The following is a 22,550-nucleotide window of genomic DNA, read 5'->3' on the forward strand; positions in this document are numbered from 1 at the left end:
CATGTTCTAAGTGGAAATATCTGGAGAGTCCATCTGCATTGGCATGGTCAGTCCCAGGTCTATGTTCCACTGTGAAGTCCATCCCCTGTAGGGAAATGGACCACCTAAGAAGTTTGGGATTTTCACCCTTCATCTGATTTAGCCACAAGAGGGGCTTATGGTCTGTCTGAATCTTGAAGTGAGTGCCAAACAAGTATGGCCTCAGCTTCTTCAGGGCCCAAACCACAGCAAAGGCCTCCCTCTCAATAGCTGACCAACGTTTCTCTCTAGGGGTCAGCCTTCTACTTATAAAAGCAATGGGCTGGTCTTGACCATCTACATTCAGTTGTGAAAGAACAGCTCCCACACCTAACTCAGAAGCATCTGTCTGGACAATGAACTCTTTGGAGTAGTCTGGACTTTTCAGAATAGGTGCACTGCACATGGCCTGCTTCAGGTCATCAAATGCTTTTTGACAGCTTGCTGTCCACTGAACTTTCTTTGGCATCTTCTTGGAGGTCAAGTCATTAAGTGGTGTCACTATGGACCCATAGTTCTTAACAAACTTTCTGTAGTACCCAGACAGGCCCAAGAAAGCTCTGACCTGAGTCTGGGTAGTTGGAGGAGCCCAGTCCTTTATGGTCTGGATCTTGCTCTCCAGTGGTTGAACCTGACCCCCACCAACTAGGTGGCCCAGGTATACAACCTTGCTCTGCCCTATCTGGCACTTAGTGGCCTTGATAGTGAGGCCTGCCTTTTGCAGGGCCTCTAAAACATTCCTCAGGTGGACCAGGTGATCCTCCCAGGTGGAGCTAAAGACAGCAATATCATCAAGATAAGCTGCACAATAATCATCCAACCCAGTAAGGACTTGATTCACCAGCCTTTGGAAAGTGGCAGGTGCATTCTTCAAACCAAAGGGCATTACCACAAATTGATAATGTCCTCCTGGGGTCGAGAAAGCAGTTTTGGCCTTTGCACTCTCAGCTAGTCTGATTTGCCAGTAGCCTGCTGTTAGGTCAAATGTGCTCAAAAACTTAGCAGCTGCCAGTCTGTCAATGAGCTCATCTGCCCTAGGTATTGGGTGGGCATCTGTCCTAGTGACAGCATTGAGACCTCTGTAATCCACGCAAAACCTCATCTCTCTCTTACCATCTTGGGTGTGAGGTTTTGGCACAAGGACTACAGGACTAGCCCAAGGGCTCTCTGAAGGTTCAATGACTCCCAGCTCCAACATCTTTTGTACCTCAACTTTTATGCAGTCCCTGGCATGGTCAGGTTGCCTGTAGATCTTACTCTTCACAGGCAGACTGTCCCCAGTGTCCACCTCATGGGTGCACCAGTTTGTCTGACTTGGGGTCAGAGAGAACATATGTCTGTAGGCCTGCAGAACTTGTCTGCAGTCCTGTTGCTGATGGACAGTGAGGCTGTCAGAAAAGACCACACCATCAACTGAGCCATCATCAGGGTTCTGAGTCAACAGGTCTGGGAGAGGGTCACTCTCTTCCTCCTGCCCCTCATCTGTAGCCATGAGTAGCCCCATGTCTGCCCTGTCAACATATGCCTTCAATCTGTTGACATGAAGCACCCTGTGGGGGCTTCTGGGAGTCCCAAGGTCCACCAAGTAGGTGACTTCTCCCTTTTTCTCAACAATAGTGTGGGGTCCAGACCATTTGTCTTGGAGTGCTGCTGGGGCCACTGGCTCCAACACCCACACTTTCTGCCCTGGCTGGTAAACAGTCAGCACAGCCTTTTGGTCATGCCAAGCTTTTTGGAGTTCTTGGCTTGCCTCAAGGTTTTTAGAAGCCTTCTTCATATACTCTGCCATCCTGGAGCGGAGACCAAGTACATAATCCACTATGTCTAGTTTGGGTTGTCTGAGAGGTCTCTCCCATCCTTCCTTCACCAAACACAGGGGTCCTCTTACAGGATGCCCAAACAAAAGCTCAAAAGGGCTGTAGCCAACCCCCTTTTGTGGGACCTCTCTGTAAGCAAACAGAAGGCAGGGTAAAAGGATGTCCCATCTTCGCCTAAGCTTGTCTGGTAATCCTTTTATCATTCCCTTTAGGGTCTTGTTGAATCTCTCAACAAGCCCATTGCACTGTGGGTGATAGGGTGTGGTGAACTTATAGTTAACACCACACTCCTTCCACATTGCAGTCAAGTATCCTGACATAAAGTTGGCACCTCTGTCAGAAATGACCTCCTTTGGAAAGCCCACTCTGGAGAATACTCCAAGCAGGGCCCTTGCCACAACAGGAGCTGTTGTGGTCCTCAGGGGAATTGCTTCTGGGTACCTGGTGGCATGGTCCACTATCACCAGTATGAATCTGTGCCCAGATGCTGTTTGTGGGTCCATTGGTCCTACAATATCTATGCCCACTCTTTCAAAGGGGACCCCCACCACAGGTAGTGGTATGAGGGGGGCCTTTGTAGTGCCACCTGATTTGCCACTGGCTTGGCAGGTGACACAGGAGCGACAAAACTCCTTAGTATCTTCTGACATATGGGGCCAGTGAAAGTGAGGGACAAGCCTGTCCCAAGTCTTGTTCTGGCCTAAATGTCCTGCAAGGGGAATATCATGGGCCAAGGTTAGAAGGAAGCCTCTGAACTTCAGTGTTATGACCAACCTCCTGGATGCACCAGGCTTGGGGTCTCTAGCCTCTGAGTACAGTAGCCCTTCATCCCAATACACTCTATGGGTACCTTGAGCATTCCCTGCAGCCTCAGCAGCAGCCAGCTGTCTGAGGGGTTCAAGAGAGGGGCAGTCTACTTGAGCCTGCCTCAGATCTGCCCTTGAAGGTCCCCCTGTCCCAAGAAACTCAACCTGATCAGGTTCAAGTTCTTCTAGGACAGTTCCTTCAGGGCTCTCAGAATCATCCTCCTGGGAGGGCTGATCCACCACCTGAGGCAGGGGGGAAGGCACAGCCTTAACCCTACTGCTCTTTCTCTTGGATTGTGACTGGTCCATAGTTTCAGGATCCAGCACTTGTTCAGTGTTGCACTTTTTGGCCTGTGACCTGGTCACAGCAAGGACATGTGCACCTATCCCCAGCATTTCTGCATGGGTCCTATACTCCACTTCAGACCAAACTGCAGTTTCAAGATCATTGCCCAGTAAACACTCTACAGGAAGGTCTGAACTAACAACAACTTTCTTGAGGCCAGTTACCCCTCCCCAGGAGAAGTTAACAATAGCCACACTATGGGAGGTAGTGGCATTGCTAGCGTTGGTCACTAGGTAATTCTCACCTAGTATGATCTGTCCAGGGTCCACAAAAGCAGGTGTCACCATTGTGACACTAGCCCCAGTGTCCCTGTAGGCCTGAGCCATTCTTTGGTTGATAAAAGGTGTCTGTCTGTACTTGCCCAGGTTACTGGGGCCTACAGTAGAGGACAAAGCTAAGTCCCCATCACAGATCAGGACAGCCTGAGTAGGTACTCTGACTAGGCCAGAATCCTCCTCAGTTCCCAGGGTTAACCCTACTACACCCTTTTGCTGGGAACCACCACTTACAGCTGAACTAGGGGGTACAGTTGCCTTAGGGGCAATGGTGGCTGGGGGCTTATCCTTTTTGGTGCACTCACTAAACCAATGTGAGGTAGACTTACAATAGTTGCACCATGGTTTCTTTTGGCCTTCTTTCTTCTTATCCTTTTTGGAACCACCCTCCCCCTGAGCCTTTTGGGGGCCTGGTGAAGACTTCTGGTCTTGTTTCTGCTCATTACCCTTCTGGTCTGCCTTTTTCTGATCACCGCCCTGGTTCTGGTTTTTCTGCTTAACTCTAGTCCTGACCCATCTATCTGCCTTCTTTCCCAATTCTTGGGGAGAAGTCAGATCGGAATCAATCAGGTGTTGATGCAATAGCTGGTTTTGACAGTTGTTAAGTATTTGTTCTCTCATGATCAAATTATACAATCCTGTATAGTCCTTAACCTTACTTCCCAATAGCCAGCCTTCCAGAGCCTTAGTGGCACAATCTACAAAGTCAGTCCAGTCCTGAGTCTGTGTCTTCTGGGTATCCCTGAACAACAACCTGTATTGTTCAGTGGTTATGCCAAACCCATCAATCAGAGCACTCTTCAGGACAGTGTAATTATCTGCATCCTCATCACTAACTGTGAGGAGCTTGTCTCTTCCTTTCTCAGAGAAGGAGAGCCACAAGATAGCTGCCCACTGACTTTGGGGTACCTGCTGTACTTTGCAAGCTCTCTCCAAAGCAGTTATCCATTTGTGGATGTCATCCCCACACTTGTAGGGAGGGACAATCTTGCTCAGGTTTCTATTATCATAGTGCCTGTCTCTATCTCTAGGAATGTTGCTGCCACCAGTGGGTTCTAACCCACTTAACTTTTGTTCTCTAGCCAGAGCAAGCTTTTCTTTGGCAAGGGCAAGTTCTTCCCTCTGAATCCTCAGATTAGCCTCCCTCATTCTGGCTGCATGCTCCTTTCTCTCAGGTGAAGTCATTCCCCTGTGAGAGGAAGCATTAGAGATGTTAGAGACATGGGAGTGGATGGATTCCCCTGAAGGGGATCTGTCCTTCCTGTTTCTCTGTGAATGTCTACTTGTGGGTCTGTATGGGGGGACCCCATGCAAACTCCCATGTAAACTTAAGTTAGCCTGGCTAAGTCTCCTTACTTGGCTCTGGCTGTCTACCTCCCCATCTGAAGCCCCATCTGACTCCTCTGTGGTGGGTAGACCCTCCTCTGTGCCTAGGGCACCTTCCTGTGATGCCCTCTGAGCATCATACTCCTCTAGGAGTTGTCTTAACTGAAGGAGGGTAGGGTTTGCACCCTGTTTTATTCCTCTGGAGGTACACAATTGTCTCATCTCCTGGAATGTTAAGGTATCATACCTAGAGGGGGTCTTCTGCAGACCTGCCCCTCCTGAGAGAGCATCTACTTGATCTCCTCCCAGAGGCATGATCTAGTGAGGGTGTGGTGTGTGCACCTACCTACACTAGTTGTATCTACTAAACCTTTCTAGTAGTTGTAGTCAGGGTGTGTTATTCCCTTCAACCTACAACTACAAAGTCCAGTAGGACTTAAGTATAATAATCTATGTTATATGTACCTAGACAATATCTGTGTGATCTTTCAATTTAGTATCTCAAGATTACAATGGTATTACAACAGCAAGCTCAGATCCCAACCGCTGCTCACCAATGTGAGAAGTTGGCCTGATGTATGATGTCACTAGTTATAGTGTACACCTTATATCAGTCCAAATACCCTTATGGTGATTGGTTGTAAAGTCAACCTTATAGACCAGCTATCCTAGTGGTAGCATGGACAAGAGCAGTCTTAGGCTAAACTCTGAATGGCATGTGAAGCCAGCTGTGATACCATATATAATCCCTTGAATACCAAATGAAAGGACACCACAACAGATATATATATAAAATAAAGTGTATTTATTCTAAGCAAACCCTCAGCACTCTTTATGAGTTTAGAGGTAAGTACAACACAGTCTTATTAATGCATACAGTAAGTCACACAGGTAAGTAATACAGTTAGGCCCTAGGGGCCACGCAAACCATATACTAAGTAAGTGGTATAAGAACCACTGTCACGGAAATAGAATAGGCCTAGGCCTAGGGAATCGCTGGGGCTACACTACACTAGCGTTAGTTAGGAAGTGGGAGGCCCACGGGATTCGTGTGCAGAGTGGAAACACTCACGCGTAATGCGTAAAAGTCAATAGCAATGTTATAGTTTAGAATTAGATAGATTTAGGACACTTCCGGAGTAGCTAGGAAGTTGAGACTTGAAAACTAGACACTAGGATAGTCACTATCCTGATGAGCACCGGAGTACCCAAGTTACCTAGCCCACAGGCTGCGGGTGCATAGGGGTGAAGATGCGTTGTTTTCGTCGTCGACTCCTATGGATGCCTGAAGAAAGATGCTGACAGGCAGTCAGGAGAGAGTGTCCGGTGGATCCCAAGCCTGGGATCAAGAAGAGGAGAAACCTGCAAGCAGAGGGGACAGAGTCAAGGTCACTAGCCAGTGACCACGTGGAACCAGGAAGGAACCAGGCGATGTCGTGAAGAGTTGCAGGTGAAGGTGAAGCTTGTCGCTGCAGCCAGGAGGACCAGGAAGCGTCGAGGACGACCAGGACCAGGAGGCGAGCTGTCCCACGAAGGCTCTTGCTGTCGGCGGCGTCGAAGTTGGACTAGGACTCACCAAGCCTTGGCAAGCGGAACCCACGAAGAACAAGGGACTTGCTTCTGGTGCAGACCAGGAAGGTCTGGGGTGCTTCTCCTTTGCAGAGAAGCGGGAGCCAGTCTGGAGGAGCCAAACCAGCGCAGAAGATTTCAGGGAGCGTCGTCACAGAGGCCACTAGCCAGCGGGCAAGCAACCGGACAGACGCGGCAAGCAGGAAAATGCTGAAGGGCCCCACGCAGGACTCGTGGAGTGTGGGGGGCTGGTCTTCGGTGCAGATGGTGCTTGGGGTTGGGGCTTCTCAATCCCCGGTGCACAACTTCGAGGGTACCTCAGAAGCTGCGCTGTAAGTTACTAGCCACTTTTCCCAGGTAGCCGGTCCCACGTCGCTCGTCGCCTCCACGGATCTCAGCTCTGCTGCAGATGTGGATGAGGGTCGGAGAAGTCTGGAAATCAAGGCTCTGGTCGGGCTCTGCAGTCGGTTCCTCGTCGAACGTTTCACAAAGCAAAGGGTAGTCACTTGATGGTGCCTGTTTGCACAGGGTAGCCACTCCTTGGCTACAAGGGAGATTCTTCAGTCTTCTTCTTTCGTCGAATGTCGAAGGTCCAGAGTTTCTGTTCAGTTTTGCAGGTTCAGGATAATCTAAAGTCTTGAGGCCCAACTCCCACTCTTATACTAATCTGGGGGGCTGGGATACCTGCTAGGTCACGCCTTATGGGTGGGACCTGGGAGGGGGTGGTTACACCCACTTCCCTTTGTCCAGTTTCGCGCCAGAGCTGGGGCTGGAGTGCCCCAGCGCCGGTTTGAACTGGACTATGCAAGGAACACCTTGTGTGCCCCAGGCATGTCTCATTCCTTTCAGCCCACCCTGCCCCAATACACTAAAGGCTGTCTGGGGAGGTGCTAGCACCTCCCCAAGCAGGAAACCTATTGTCCAGGCCTCCCTGGCTGGGATCACTCCCAGCTGCAGGAGGTCAGACTTGTGTCGTGGCAGCAGCATCCATTTTGTGATGCTGAGGCTTTGGTCAGAGGCTAACAGTTGAAGTATGATTTTAACATGTCTTTCCCTCTAGAAGGGGGGAATAATATTCTCATGTCCAGAAATGGCATGGGGGTATTATTCCCGAGTGTTAGACACCTTACACGACATGTTTTGATAAAGCCAAACCATAGTTACCATAACCGTCTAAGATTATAAGGCACTTTAAGAGTATATGGTAGGCTATATCATAGAACAGCTATAAGGACATGGTTCCGAAAGCTGCAGACAGGCTCAGCTCATGCTAGAGCACCATCTCACATGTTACCAAGCACTCTGCCTCCAGGATTGTCAAGGCCTGCCATAGGAGTGACTGATAGGTACACATGTGTCTATATGTAAGTTAGGCATAGGAATACTACACCTAAGCAAGGGGTGATTACACGACCTTGCCCCAGCTGAGTGATCAGCCAGTTGTGTCAAAATGGAAGGCCAGGCCAGGGGTGGCACAATACATGCTGCAGCCCCTGGTAGGCCTAGGGTACACCTATGCCCTGGGTACCTAGGGTACACTGTACAGGGGCCAATAAGGTGATCCTATCCAAATGGGTTATGCACCTAAAGTACATAGTAGTAATTTAGAGAGAACAGCAGGGCTGTGGGTCTGATTAGCAGGCCCACAGCCACATCTAAGTCGAAAACCAGTAAAGCAAAAGCAAAAAGTGGGGGTGAACATAGAAAGCAGACCCTACTCTCCTACACCTGTGATTAAAGATTTTTTGGAGGGTTTGCGTAAGGTGTTTCCCCCTGTTAGACAACCTTCTCCACCATGGGAATTGAACGTGGTGTTGTCCAGATTGATGAGGGAGCCTTTTGAGCCTATTCATAAGGCTTCTTTGCAGCATTTGTCCTGGAAGGCTGCCTTCCTTGTGGCCATTACATCGGCCAGGAGGGTAAGTGAGATTCAGGCTCTGTGTTGTCAAGAGCCGTATACTGTGTTCCATGCCTCTAAAGTAGTGATGCGTACTCATCCTAAATTTTTGCCTAAGGTGATATCTGATTTCCATGTAAATCAAATGATAACTTTGCCTACATTTTTTCAGCATCCCTCCTCTCCGGCGGAGAGGTCTCTGCATTCACTAGATGTGCGTAGGGTGTTGAAATTCTATCTAGATAAGACAAAAGACATCCGCAGGTCGGATCAACTGTTAGTAAATTATGGTTCAGTAAGAACTGGTCTAGCTACCTCGAAACAGTCCATCTCTAGATGGATTGTGTCCTGTATTCAGCTTTGTTATCAGAAAGCTAATAAGACGTTAGGGGGTAAGCCTACAGCGCATTCGACTAGGGGCAAAGCAGCTACTACAGCTTTGCTTAGGAATGTTCCAATTGCTGACATTTGTAAGGCTGCCACCTGGAAGTCGGTCCATACGTTTACAAAGCATTACTGCCTGGACTCTGATGCTAGGGCAGATGCGCAGGTTGGACAGGCTTCGCTGAGGAATTTGTTTGCACAGTGATTTGTTGGTGTTTGGTTCTTACTCCACCGCTGTTTGTTGGTTGGGGATGGGCTTGCCATTCTATTCATAGATTATGACTATACACAGAGATCCCCTACTACAGAAGGAGTAGTTTCTTACCTGTAACTCCAGTTCTGTAGTAGGGGTATCTGTTAGTCATAAGCGACCCTCCCTCCTCCCCGGTGGAGTAATTCTGACAGTATCAGGCATGTTATACACCTTCAAAAAGAACTGAAAGTAACTTGCTTGGGCTGTGTATCCTGGGATACCGGGGGTCTCTGGAGAGTTTCTTAAAGGCACGGTATCCCTTTAGCAGACACATAATGACAGCCTATAGGGCTTGTCTGTCCACCCCTTCCTCTCTATTGTTTAAAGGGATTTTGGTGAAGGGAGTGTGATACAATAAAGGAACATGTCAGATGTGAATTAAAATGACATTTAAACTTTATTTTGGCTTTTGTGTTCACTTCAGAGGAAGTGCTGGCCAGTGCAGCCGTGTTGTTATTAGGCTGTATTATTTTTGTCTGTCTCTTAAGTGTCTTTGCAGGTTTGCAAATGCAGGACAGCTTGAGATATTTTGATTGCTCCGGGGTCCCCGCACATGGGCGGGACTATTCATAGATTATGACTATAACAGAGATACCCCTACTACAGAACTGGAGTTACAGGTAAGAAACTACTCCTTAGGCCCTAGGGGCCACGCAAACCATATACTAAGTAAGTGGTATAAGGACCACTGTCACGGAAATAGGATAGGCCTAGGCCTAGGGAATCGCTGGGGCTACACTATACTACCCAAGGTTTGGAAGTGGGAGGCCCACGGGATTCAGGTGCAGAGTGGAAACACTCACGCGTAATGCGTATAATCGATAGAAATAAGCAGTTTTAGGACACTTCTGGTATAGCTAGAAAGTCGAGACTCGGAAACTAGACCCTAGGATAGTCAATACCCTTGTGAGCACCGAAGTACCCAAGTTACCTAGCCCACGGGCTGCGGGTGCATAGGTGTGAACTTGCGTCGGGTTTCGTCATGGACTTCTATGGATGCCTGAAGGAAAGTTGCTGACAGGCAGTCAGTGAAGAGTGTCCGGTGGATCCCAAGGCCGGGATCAAGAAGGAAGGATACCTGCAAGCAGAAGGGACAGAGTCTGGGTCACTGGCCAGTGACCACAAGGAACCAGGAAGGAACCAGGCGATGCCGTGAAGATGCAGGTGAAGAGGTGAAGCTTGTCGCAGCAGCCACGGGTACCAGGAGACGTCGGACGACCAGGACCGGGAGGCGAGCTGTCCCACGAAGGCTCTTGCTGGCGGCGTCGAAGTCGAACTAGGACTCACCAAGCCTTGGCAAGCGGAACCCACGAAGAATGGAGGACAAGCTTCTGGTGCAGACCAGGAAGGTCTGGGGTGCTTCTCTTTTGCAGAGGAGCATGAGCCAGTCTGGAGGAGCCAAACCAGCAGTGGAAAATCAAAGGTGTGTCGTCGCAAAGGTTGCTAGCCAACGGGAAAGCAACCGGACAGACGCGGCAAGCAAGAAAATGCAGAAGGGCCCCACGCAGGGCTCGTGGAGTGTGGGGGGCTGATCTTCGGTGCAGATGGTGCTTGGGGTTGGGGCTTCTCAATCCCCGGTGCACAACTTCGAGGGTGCCTCTGAAGCTGCGCTGGAAGATACTCTCCACTTTTCCCAGGTAGCCGGTCCCACGTCTCTCGTCGCCTCCACGGATCTCAGCTCGGCTGTGCATGTGGATCAGGGTCGGAGAAGTCTGGAAGTCAAGACTCTGGTCAGGCTCTGCAGTCGGTCCCTCGTAGAACTTCAGCAAAGCAAAGGGTAAGTCTTGATGGTGCCTGTTCGCACAGGGTAGCCACTCCTTGGCCACTAGGGAGATTCTTCAGTCTTCTTCTTATGTCGAAGGTCCAGAGTTTCTGTTCAAGTTGCAGGTTCAGGATAATCTAATTTCCTGGGGCCCAGCTACCACACTTATACTAATTTGGGGAGCTGGGTTTCCTGCTAGGTCACGCCTTATGGGTGGGACCTGGGAGGGGGGTGGTTACACCCCCTTCCCTTTGTCCAGTTTCGCGCCAGGACTGGGGCTGGAGTGCCCCAGCACCGGTTTGAACTGGACTATGCATGGGACACCTTGTGTGCCCCAGGCAGTGTCTAGTTTCTTTCATCCCTCCCTGCCCCAATACACTAAGGCCTGTCTGGGGTGGTGCTCGCACCTCCCAAGGCAGGAAACCTATTGTCCAAGCCTTCTGTGCCGGGATCACTCCCAGCAGCAGGAGGTCAGACTTGTGTCGTGGCAGCAGCATCCATTTTGTGATGCTGGGGCTCTGGTTAACTTTAACCGGGTAAGTAGGTTTCAACATGTCTTCTCCCTCTAGAAGGGAGGGATAATATCCTCATCACCAGAAATGGGATGGGGGTATTATTCCAAAGTGTTAGACACCTTACACGACATGTTTTGATAAAGCCAAACCATAGTTACCATAATCGTCTAAGATTATAAGGCACTTTAAGAGTATATGGTAGGCTATATCATAGAACAGCTATAAGGACATGGTTCCGAAAGCTGCAGACAGGCTCAGCTCATGCTAGAGCACTATCTCACATGTTACCAAGCACTCTGCCTCCAGGATTGTTAAGGCCTGCCATAGGAGTGGCTGATAGGTACACATGTGTCTATATATAAGGTAGGTATAGGAATACTACACCTAAGCAAGGGGTGATTACACGACCTTGCCCCAGCTGAGTGATCAGCCAGTTGTGTCATAATGGAAGGCCAGGGTTTGCATAATACATGCTGCAGCCCCTGGTAGGCCTAGGGTACACCTATGCCCTGGGTACCTAGGGTACACTGTACAGGGGCCAATAAGGTGATCCTATCCAATTGGGTTATGCACCTAAAGTACATAGTATTAATTTAGAGAGAGAACAGCAGGGCTGTGGGTCTGATTAGCAGGCCCACAGCCACATCTAAGTCGAAAACCAGTAAAGCAAAAGCAAAAAGTGGGGGTGAACATAGAAAGCAGACCCTACTCTCCTACACCGAGTCTCTGCTCGGAACGCATAGAGACACGACTTGGCGGCATTCACCCGGAGACCTGAAAGCTCGGCGAAGTCGGACAGGGCGCGCTCCAATTCCCCCGGGATGGGCGTCACATCTCTGACAAAGACCAGAAGGTCGTCCGCGTATAGTGATACCCGGTGGGTCGCTTCGCCCAGGGGGATGCCGTCCGTCAGTACTCTACGAAGCGTAGCAGCCGAAGGCTCTATTGCAAGCGTGAAAAGGATGGGGTGAGAGGACACCCCTGCCTTGTACCGCGGCCGACCGGGATGGCGGCCGAGATGTATGGCCCAGTTCTCACCCTCACCACAGGGTTCTTATAGAGTAGTGCCGCCATCTGGAGGAACGCAAGGCCCAGCCCATAATGTGACGGCGTCGCCACCAGGTACCCCCACTCAAGATAGTCGAAGGCCTTTTCGAGCTCGAAGACCAAACAGCCCGCCCTAGGCCAGTGCTGCGCCCCGTCAGTAGCCACCCGAAAAAACCGCCGCAGATTAAGAGAGGTGCTGCGCTTCGGCACAAAACCGTTTTGGTCTTTATGCACCAACGCCGATACCGTTGGGGCCAGCCGCTCCGCCAATACCTTGTCCACATTCAGTGTTTTTGATATCGCAAGGCATTTTGTAAGAAAAAAGTTGCTTTAGTTGTCCGTGTTCTAATCGTGATATTAAAATTACTTGTAAAATATTTAAGTGTAAGACATTTGTATAAATGGCATTTTCGGATAGGATTGCACCTCTAAGCAGTAAAATAAATTTGAATACATATATACTAGATATAATGTACTTTGTAGTGAGTTTTTATGAATTACTTAAACTAAAAATGTATATAATATGCTCTCAATGGATCATTTACCTCCGGTGCTTAAAAATCTGTTGCCCCCAATGTTTCTTGTTTAGCTATGGGTGTAATGGATACATGGAACCATGATACCCACATGAATGTTTGATATGCCTGGTGGTTTCACATATGGTAGTTTAATATAGCCTTATAGCCCAACCTAGCGGGCTATACCAGCCATTAAAGCCCCGCCCCAGCGTTCAAGGCCCAAGCCGAAGGCGAGGCCCCAGCGTTCAAGGCCCAAGCCGAAGGCGAGGACCTTTAAAAATCAGCAGAGTGCTCCACGCTTCTAATGGCTGGTAGAAGCCGGGAGCTCCAACATTCCAATGTTGTCCTTCATAGCTGTTTCTGTGAACAAAGACCTCACGGAGCCCGAGGGGAATTCCAATCCCCTCTGGCTCCATGAGGCCTTTTTTATTTGTTGGACCATTGTGCCCTCTAGTGGCGGAATGTTCTATTAGCCTTATATCTAGCCGTAACAGGGCTATACCGCCATTCAAGTCCTACTCCTTTGTTAAAGGGCCTCGCCTTCGACTTGGGCCTTTAATAACCGGTTTAGCCCGCTACGGGGGACTCTAAGGCTATTAGAACTTTCTGCCCTCTACTAACTATTAAAAACAAAGGCCTCTGGAAGCCCGAAAGGGTTCAACTCTCCTCTGGCTTCGTGAGGCCTTTGTTCACAACAGCTGTGAAATGAAAAAAACATTGGAATGTTGCTTTCCGGGCTTCTACCAGCCAGTTGTCTTCAATGGAGTGCTCAACATTCCAATGTTCTAATAACTGACATTGGCCCATTTATTTTGGTTCAAAGAAGGTGGGTTTGCTACTGGGGACTGAACAATTTCTGTCAATTTTTGCAGATTAAATCGGACAAAATCTTGTACCAGGGCATCTGCGAACTCTTTACATCTTATAGTTACTTCAAGAAAGTGTCTGACCTGTATGTGGGAGATCAGGTGATCGAGGAAGAGGTGGAAATCCAGCAGCAGAGTGTGAAAATTGCGTTTGCTATGGACATCACTACCAAGCTCACTGCCATTGACCACCACCCCATGAACAAAGTACTGGGATTTGGGGTTAAGTACCTTAAGGAGAAGTTCAGCCCCTGGATCAAAGAGCATGGAGGATGGGTAAGGCAGAATATAAATTGACCAGAAGATGATGTGATAAATGCTCAGAAAAGTAATTGTCTGTCTGTCCTTTTAAGGGTCATTCTATTCTAGTCTATTCTAGCTTCAGTGTTGAGTGCAAGGATCCAGATACATTTTTAGGCAACTGCATACATATCTGCCATGGACAATTCTTGTACCAGCCCAATTAAGACACCTTATAATTTTGGTTTGGCACAAAGGATGTTAATCTGGTATTGTTGAGTGTTTGGTTATTCCAGTAAGACTCATCTGCACCCTGCATATTCTAAAAAACATTTTCACTGAAATAACCAAAGGTTTTAGTGGCGTAAAACATCAGTTGACTATAACTGGTGAATTTCCGTTTTAACTGAAGTAACTATTGCTTGCTCCCTTGCCATGCACAGTGTTCTCATCAATGATGTTATTTTCAAATGTTATCAATGATGTTACGGAACATGTCAAGAGATGTAATTTTTGAGGTCATACGCAGTGCATGGCGAGGTATGCCTTTATGGTTTGAAGAAAGGGGGTGGGGGGTGGGGGGAGTCTCCGCCGAATCAGTTTCTTACTTCTTTAATTTGGGCTGTTAGGGTAGATTTTGTTTGCCTTCGCTCGGGGGACTAAATTACTGACTCCTTTCACAACCTCTCCTGTACTTTTTTTTTTTTTTTTTTTTTCCTCTCCCTCGGCGTTTAAGGTGAATCCAACTGAACTTTGCATGATTGGTTTAATAGACTAACAGAGAACTAACTCTTACATTTGCGAATTTATTATTCACAAGGGGAGGTCCTCGGATGCAGCTGCTGTGGTCTCCCTGAAACAGAGTTTAATATATCAAGTATACTTTAGATCAAATTGGTGCACTGTCTTAATGTATATATTAAACCTGATTTCAAATGACAGTTGATAGAAATGGAAGGTTGATAAAGATTCAGTTAGCCATCTGTTTAGGACAGGTCCAACAGTTAAGGCAATTGAACAAAATCTGGTCGAGCATTCAACTCGTCACTCAAGATGACATTCGAAAGCAAGTTGATTGTTGAAGTCTACCAGAAGTGCAGGGTTAAAGCGAATTTCCTTATGGCTACAACAACTGTTGCTGTCCTGGCAAGACATTTGCAAGGTAGCTTTCTGAAAATACAATCATCCTCCTAGCATGGACAATTGTGCATGATGAGGAAGAGGTGGCCCAAGCAGCTCTGTATCCTGATCACATGAAAGGTCAGCTTAGTTTCCTATCTTCTTTAGTAACTAATGGCTAAGGTCCTCTTTAGTCTATTCAGAAAGAGCATGTGAATCCATGACAACTTGCCTTTACTTTTAGTTGTACAGCAGAGCTATCCTAGATTCAAACGTGACCCTCCTATCCGGAGAAACAGACTCCGTTGAAGTAACCCCTCCAGAGGTGTATAGTCTTCCTTGACTACAGGCGGTCATGCTCTATGCAGCCTTTCATTCATTGGCTGGTCGCAAAATACTCCAAAGGTGATGGTTGGGACTACACATTAAAGGCAATGTGTACAATTTTCACTGTTCTTCTCTTTTTAGGAGAACTCTTAGAATGTTCCTCTCTAGGAATCTGGGAGACTTAAATGGTATATTGCACTTGGAGATTTCAGCATCCTCTATGGTGACCACTCCAACACAGTCTCAAAATCCCTGGCAACATTTCTTCATGACAGCAGTCTGATTTTTAGATTCCCACATAATAGAGGAACCTCATTAGAACAAAATGGAGCCAAGTAATTGTTAAGGAGCTTTTAATTGTGGATTATTCTGTCCATCAATGGCTTCCTTTGAAGACGTCGCCAAAACAGTTTTACGAGGACACACACCCCAAGTGACATTTAATTGAATGCAGGAATACAAAAGGCTAGAAAACTTGAAGAAGTACGGATTCTGGTTCTCTGATGGATCCTGCACCCGTAGCAATTTGGAAATTGGCCTCTATGTCCCTTCTTCCATCATTGCTGGAGGTCTGCAATTTATCACTCAAACTGAAGACAGTCCCTTGGGCATTGAAGTAACCTACTTTGGATACCTGTGCTTATGAAGCCCTTAGCTGGCCACTAGACACTATCTGCCTATCTCTGTTGCCTTTTCCAGTCAAACTTCTGGAGAAAGCACTAAACTCCTCTGTTTTCTCAAGAGAAGGAAGCTGTTTGACACTGCTCAATAAGGTTTCCCCCGTGGGCTTGATAAAGACCACATTGGTGGCCATTCTGGATAAACTGCGTTTGTCAACCAAGGCAGTTCCTCTGACTGCTTCTTTCAGACCTCTTTGCAGCATTGAAAACCATCTCGTGACTGCCTAATTGTGAGTTTACAAGAAGTGGGGGGACATTGGGCCTGCTCTAAATTGGATTCAGTGATCTCTCCAATCAAGGCAGCAAGCAGTCGATTTGCCTTCTGTTTTGTCCAGCCACTCTGCAGGGAGTTCCTTATCGCTCATCCCTGTTTAGTGTGTGTACAAATGCAAAAAGTACCATTGATGGACAGAATGCAGAACAATGTCATACATTCACCCCAGTACAGAGATCTGGGCCTAAATCCATCGTTTTTTTTGCTCACCATGCCATTCCAGTTTGGACCCAGCCATATATCAGTCTTGACCCTGTGCCCAATGGGAACAGTCCAGCTGGAACTGCCAGGCAAGGTCCTCCCTGGACTGGAAACAAGCATCCTAGGACTGGTTTCGGGGTTCTCATCCAGGGGATACTCATCAATAGTCATAATCTATGAATAATACCCGCCCACGTGCGGGATCCTGGAGCATATAGAAAATACATATATATGCATATGTGAAAACATATACATGCAGCCTAGAATGTCTCAAACATTTCAAAAATGCTGAATTACATATGTTTGCATTGTAGTACCCCTAACCCATAAGGAAAAAAGGAAGCACTAAGCCAATTGTCGCACAACAATGCTTTGGCATAAAGCAAACTTGTAATTGCAGGCATTTGCCTGTAGGCTGCAGTAGAGTATCAAGAAAACTGACACCTTGCCTTTAAGGCATTAGAGTAGGGGTACCGTGCCTTTAAGACCTGAAGGTGACCCCTTGCTCCCATGATGCACCACAGGTGACAGGTCAGTTCTTTTTTCCGGCTCCTTCTGAGGATCCTGGAGCTTGAGCTCTTCAGTTTTTTGTCTGAAAGTTTTTCTCTTCAGATTTTCTCAGAAAATTCGACGTTTTCTGGCTCCTGAAAGCTTATTCTGCTGGTTTTCTTAGTATAAAGCGATACCAAAGGGGATGATGGACGGAGCGTTTGAGCTAATCAAACACTCCCCCAAACCCCCTCCTCCCCTCCCCCTAAGTCAACTGATCTGGGTTTAATCCATCATCATTCTTTAGCTCACTCCACCACCCCAGTTCAGACATGGCCATATGCAAATCAGTCTGACCCTATGCCTCATGGAAACAGTCCAGCCCGAACTGCCAAGCCATGTCTTCCCTGGACCGGAAACAAGCATCCTGGGACCGGTTTCGGGTTCATAACCGTAGTCAGCCAGGCTATCTTGATTCCAGTGGCAAAGTGAGCAAGGGACCCACGTCTGGACATACCCTGCCAACTTAGGGCGAACAAAGCGATACCAAAGGGGATGATGGACGGAGCGTTTGAGCTAATACTCGCCCCCAGTCAACTGATCTGGTGAGTGTTTGATTTGCTCTAACGCTCCGTCCATCATCCCCTTTGGTATCGGTTTCCTTAGTATATTCTATTTTTTTTCCAGTCAGAATGCCTGCTTTATTCAGGAAATGCCCTTCCTGTGGCAATAAGATGGCACTGGCAGATCCACATGTGTATTGTGTGTCTTCCAACTTCACACAATCCTGACCAGTGCCCCATTGCCAGAAATTTTCCAGGCGCACTCTGCGCGATAGCGCATAAAGCTGCATGCCCAGCTGGAGAAGGAAAGAAGCCGTCATGAAGGCGACCATACATCCTTCAAACCACCTTCAGCTAGACTACTTCAGAAACGGCGACATACCACCTCTCCTGATCCCAGGAAGACCAAGGTTCCAGGAGATCGCCGTCAAAGTCACCGTCTAAAAGACCCAGTGCTGCTTCTGCTTCAAGACATCCATCTCGACGTCGAGATTCTCCGCTGCATACAAGTAAGTCGGCGTCGAGGCACGGCACTTCAGGCTCGAAGGCTGTTAGTCCGATGAGATCCGGACAGTCTCCGTCGACGTCGAGGCTTCCGCCGATGTCGAGACACTCTCCGCCGACCATCTGGAAGGGGTCCGCGTCGAGAGCTGCGACGACATATATCTCGCCGCAAGTGCGTCTTATCGACGTCAAGGTCCTCGTCAAAGGCCCATCATTCGACGTCAAGGTTGTCTGCCTCAACTCGACGTCATGGAAGGTCGACGTCAAAGTCACCAGACCGCCGGCGAAGGTCGACGTCTAGGTCTCCGCATCGCCATAGGCGATCGGCGTCAAGACCACCGTCGAAAGCGGAGCGGCATTCCCAGCAATCGGCACCGATGGTGACGCAAACATCATCGACTTTCGACGTCGCGGGATAGGACTGCAGCGGCCACGAAGGAGATTAGTATCAGATCTAGATAATCATCAGGGGATCGATCATCATCTCCAGGTCTGCATATCGTACAGTTCTCTTCCAGGGGATCCTCATCAATAGTCATAAGCATTAGAATATTCCCGCCCATGTGCGGGATCCCGGAAACAGTATATTATATGTGCCCCACATATATATATATCCATACATATATACCTATATGTATACACAAGCAATTGCAGCCCCTAACACCCTAGAGCTGAACCATGCTGTAAGGAATTTCCACTACATATAAGAAAATAGCATTATAAACATGAGAAACAACATTATAACTTGTTTGGAAACTGTTTTAATGCTTAGAAAACAGCAGAAATTCTTAGAAAACACTGAAAGCATAGGAAGCTCCCAGGCTGCATTGCAAATACCCAGTCTAAAAAGACTGAAAAGCTAACTCATAGCTACATAGCAAAAACTGACACCGTGCCTTTAAGGCACACCTGACCCCCACCTTCCCATCATGCCTCAGGGGTGGCAGTTAGGTCAGTTGTTCTTTCCGGCTCCTTCTGGAAGGATCCTGGCAACAGAGCTCCACTTTTTTCTGAGTTTCTCAGAAAATATTATCTGTTTTTCAACTGTTTTTTCCCTTACTTCGACGTTTTTCATCTAAGTCAGTAAGAGGCTGCCTTTTTTAGGCATTTTTGGGCATTTTTTCCATCTTAAAATGCCCTCTCTTTTCGATTCTTGCCCTGCATGTGGCAAGAAAAAGGCCAGGACTGACTCTCATAGGGTCTGTATCCTGTGTCTACCGGAGGATCATGATTCCAGCACATGTCCTCACTGCCAGGGACTGTCCAAAAGAACTTTGAAGGACAGAGAGCGAAGTCGCGCTTATGGCCTGGCACAACCATCCAGAGGCCGATCTCCGGTGAGGAAGGGCTCCAAGAGGCATAAAGATTCATCTAGAAGCAAGTCCTCTCGTCCTTCCGCCTCAGCGTCGGGCTCGGCGCTGAGAAAAGATGTTCCGGTAGGTCGTGTTTCGAAAAAGAGGTTCTCGACAGCGGGCTCGCCGTCGAGAGCAGGTACGACGTCGAAGTCCAGACCGCCATCGTCAACTCGGCGACGATCGGCGTCGAGATCCAGAGCCTCTCCGCCGTCGTCAACCCGGCGACGTTCGGCGTCGAGAGACACCACCCCTCCGCCGTCGTCAACCCGGCGGCGATCGGCGTCGAGGAGCAGGGAACCTCCGCCGTTGTCAACCAGGCGACGATCGGCGTCGAGGAGCAGAGAGCCTCCGCCGTCGCCAACCCAGCGGCGTTCGGCGTCGAGGAGCAGGGACCCTCCGCCGTCGACATCTCAACGTCGATCGGCGTCGAGGAGCATGGACCCTCCGCCGTCGTCAACCAGGCGACGACCGGCGTCGAGGAGTGTCACCCCTCCGTCGTCGAGGGCTCCATCCCCTCCGTCGTCGAGGCTCCATCGGCGTTCGACGTCGAGGCAACAGGATCCTCCGCCGTCGTCATCCAAGCGACGTTCGGCGTCGAGGTTGGCATCCGTCTCGACGTCGAGAGTGGCAGCATCTCCGCCGGCGTCCCCGCGGCGTTCGGCGTCGAGGGAGAGAAGGCCTCCGTCGTCGGCTTCACATCGCCGCTCGACGTCGAGGCGGCAGGCTTCGCCCACCGAACATGGCCGCCGGTCTACATCGAGACGGCGTTCGACGTCGAGAGAGTCCCGGCGAGAAAAGAGACGACACCACGGATCGACGTCAAGACCGCGCTCGACGTCGAGACAGGCCTCGGACAGGTCGGTGGTCCTGGTGACAGAGTCGGCGTCTCGCCATTCCTCCTCCCACTCAGGGGCCTCTCCACGACCGGCAAATCCACGAGAACCTGCGGTTCAACCCCGTAGGTCTTCTCCTCAGACTCAGACCATTAATCTGTCGCCCAGATGGCTACTGCCAGCACATCATTGGCAGGACTCAGGGCCTACAAAGAGGATGCGGGAATACATCAGTCCAGTGCATGATTCTCCGCTGCAACGGCTGGTGGCGGCTGTGGACAGAGCTAGTCCCCCCAGGCCAGCACGTCAGAGGTCTCCGGACGACAGGCGACGCAGATCGCGCTCCCCCAGACGGGAGGAGCGTTCACCTGGTTCACGGGCTCGTGATCAGCGCCGGAAGCGCAGAAGGACTCCATCATCGTCCTCTTCCTCGTCCTCCAGGTCCTCCATCAGGGACTATTCTCCCACGCTCTCGGGCAGCCCAGTGTCCAGGGTCTCGCCCGTAGACGACATCAACACCTACCAGGAGGTGTTGCAGCGGGGAGCACAGAAGCTGGGGATTGAGATGTCAGTCCCCCAAGTCACCACCTCGGTGATTTTTGAAACACTTCACCAAAAGTCTGCCTCTCATCCGCTGCTGCCTTTGGTCCCAGGAATCATGGAACCAGTCATGGACACTTTTCTCACCCCGGCGACTGTCAAAGCCGTTCCGGCTCGTATCCTGAAAAAATACAAGCCAGCTACCTCTGACCCCGTCTTTGTGAAGATAGACCCACCTGCGGACTCTGTCATAGTGGCAGCGGCAAGGAAGGGTCAGACGGCGTCGGCCTCATCTTCCGTCCCTCCAGATAAGGAGAGCAGAACCCAGGACTCATGGGGACGCAGGGCCTGCTCTTCTGCGGCAGCGGCCCTCAAGATCTCCAGCGCGGCGGCGCTTCTGGGCAGGTACGACAGGGCCCTCTGGGACTCGATGGAGCGTTTTAAATCCAAGCTCCCCAAGGAGGACCAAAAGGACTTTGAGGAGATTGTTACGGAAGGGGCACTGGTGGCTAATCAGTCGATTAGCACAGCGGCGGATGGTGCGCTAATCTCAGCCCACTCTTACACACACGGCGTCTGCGCCAGGAGGTCGTCCTGGTTACGTCTGACAGGGCTCAAGCCAGACGCACAGCAACGGATTTTAAACCTCCCGTTCTCTGGCAACTCCCTCTTCGGCACTCACACGGCTGAGGAGATGGGGCGCATGAAAACGGAGCTGGACACCCTCAAAGCCGTGGGCTTGGAGAAGAAAAAGGAATTCAAGCGCCGTTTTCGACCCACCCAACGCAAGGGGCCTCAACAGAGGGTTCAAACCCCTCAGTGGTCTCAGAGCAAACCCCAAGGGAAAACCCAGTTTCGAGGCGGAAAGTCTGGCAGGGGCAGAGGTGGACACCAGCAACAGTCCTCCACTACCACAAGAGGAGGAAAGTCATGAGCTGTGGCTTCCTCTACGGCCGTTGCCCACTCCAGTGGGAGGAAGTGCATCACAACATCTAGCAGAGTGGGACAGCATCACAAAAGATCGCTGGGTGCTGAATATACTGCGTCATGGATATGCGCTACGTTTTCGAGCGCGTCCCAGAGACATCCCGCCAAAGAGGTCCCGTCCTCACCACCTCAACCTGCTCAAGCAGGAGGTGAGGTCCCTTCTGAAAAAGCAAGCCATAGAAAGGGTTCCTCCTTCGCAGGTCGGAAAAGGAGTGTACTCCCGGTACTTCCTGGTGCCCAAGAAAGATCAAGAGCACAAGTTTCGGCCGATTCTGGACCTTCGTCTCCTAAACAAAGTCATCGTCAAGGAGAAGTTCCGTATGTTGGCGCTTCACCAAATATGTCCACATCTACAAGTCGGAGATTGGATGTGTTCGGTGGACCTCCAAGATGCGTACTTTCACATTCCAATAGCGAAACATCACCGCAGGTACCTACGGTTTGTGGTTGGAGGCAAGCACTACCAGTACAAAGTGCTCCCATTCGGACTCAAGTCGGCCCCGCGAGTCTTCACCAAATGTATGACAGTGGTGGCGGCCTGCCTACACAAGCAGGGTCTCTTCATCTACCCGTACCTGGACGACTGGTTACTGAAGGCTCCAACCCAGCAGCAGGTGAAGAAAGACTTCCAAATCTGTCTGAGACAGTTGCACGCTCTCGGCCTTCACGTCAACATGGCGAAGTCCGTGCAGCAGCCCACTCAGTCCATCCACTATCTTGGCTCCGTTCTGGACACAAGCGTGGGAAGAGCGTATCCTTCGGAGGAGAGACTGTCTTCAATGAAGAGAAAATGCAGGCTTATGCAGCAGATGCGGAGGCCGTCAGTTCGGCAGGTAGCATCTCTGCTGGGTTCCATGGCGTCCTGCATTTTTCTAATTCCCCACGCCAGGCTGCGAATGAGACCTTTGCAGCAAGCTCTGGAGGACCAATGGGATCAGTCCACAGGCCGTTGGGGAGATCGAATCTCTCTCTCCCAGGTAGCGAAATCTTCCCTAGCATGGTGGACTCGTCAGAACAATCTGTTGGTGGGAGTCCCGTT

At 49.7% G+C, this 22,550-nt stretch overlaps 1 protein-coding gene across 10 annotated transcripts in view; it reads left to right on the plus strand.

Annotated features, from left to right (window-relative positions):
• Nucleotides 1–22,550, plus strand: part of LOC146854297 (uncharacterized) — a 175,933-nt gene that overhangs the window by 130,865 nt on the left and 22,518 nt on the right. For all 10 annotated transcript variants that reach the window (XM_085652085.1, XM_085652082.1, XM_085652089.1 and 7 more), the window contains one exon: nucleotides 13,406–13,675. In XM_085652085.1, coding sequence (XP_085508211.1) covers nucleotides 13,406–13,675 — 270 coding nt within the window. The remainder of the gene's footprint in view (nucleotides 1–13,405; nucleotides 13,676–22,550) is intronic.

Source organism: Triturus cristatus, chromosome 4_1, assembly GCF_964204655.1.
Source record: "Triturus cristatus chromosome 4_1, aTriCri1.1, whole genome shotgun sequence".
NCBI classification, from domain to species: Eukaryota; Metazoa; Chordata; class Amphibia; order Caudata; family Salamandridae; genus Triturus; species Triturus cristatus.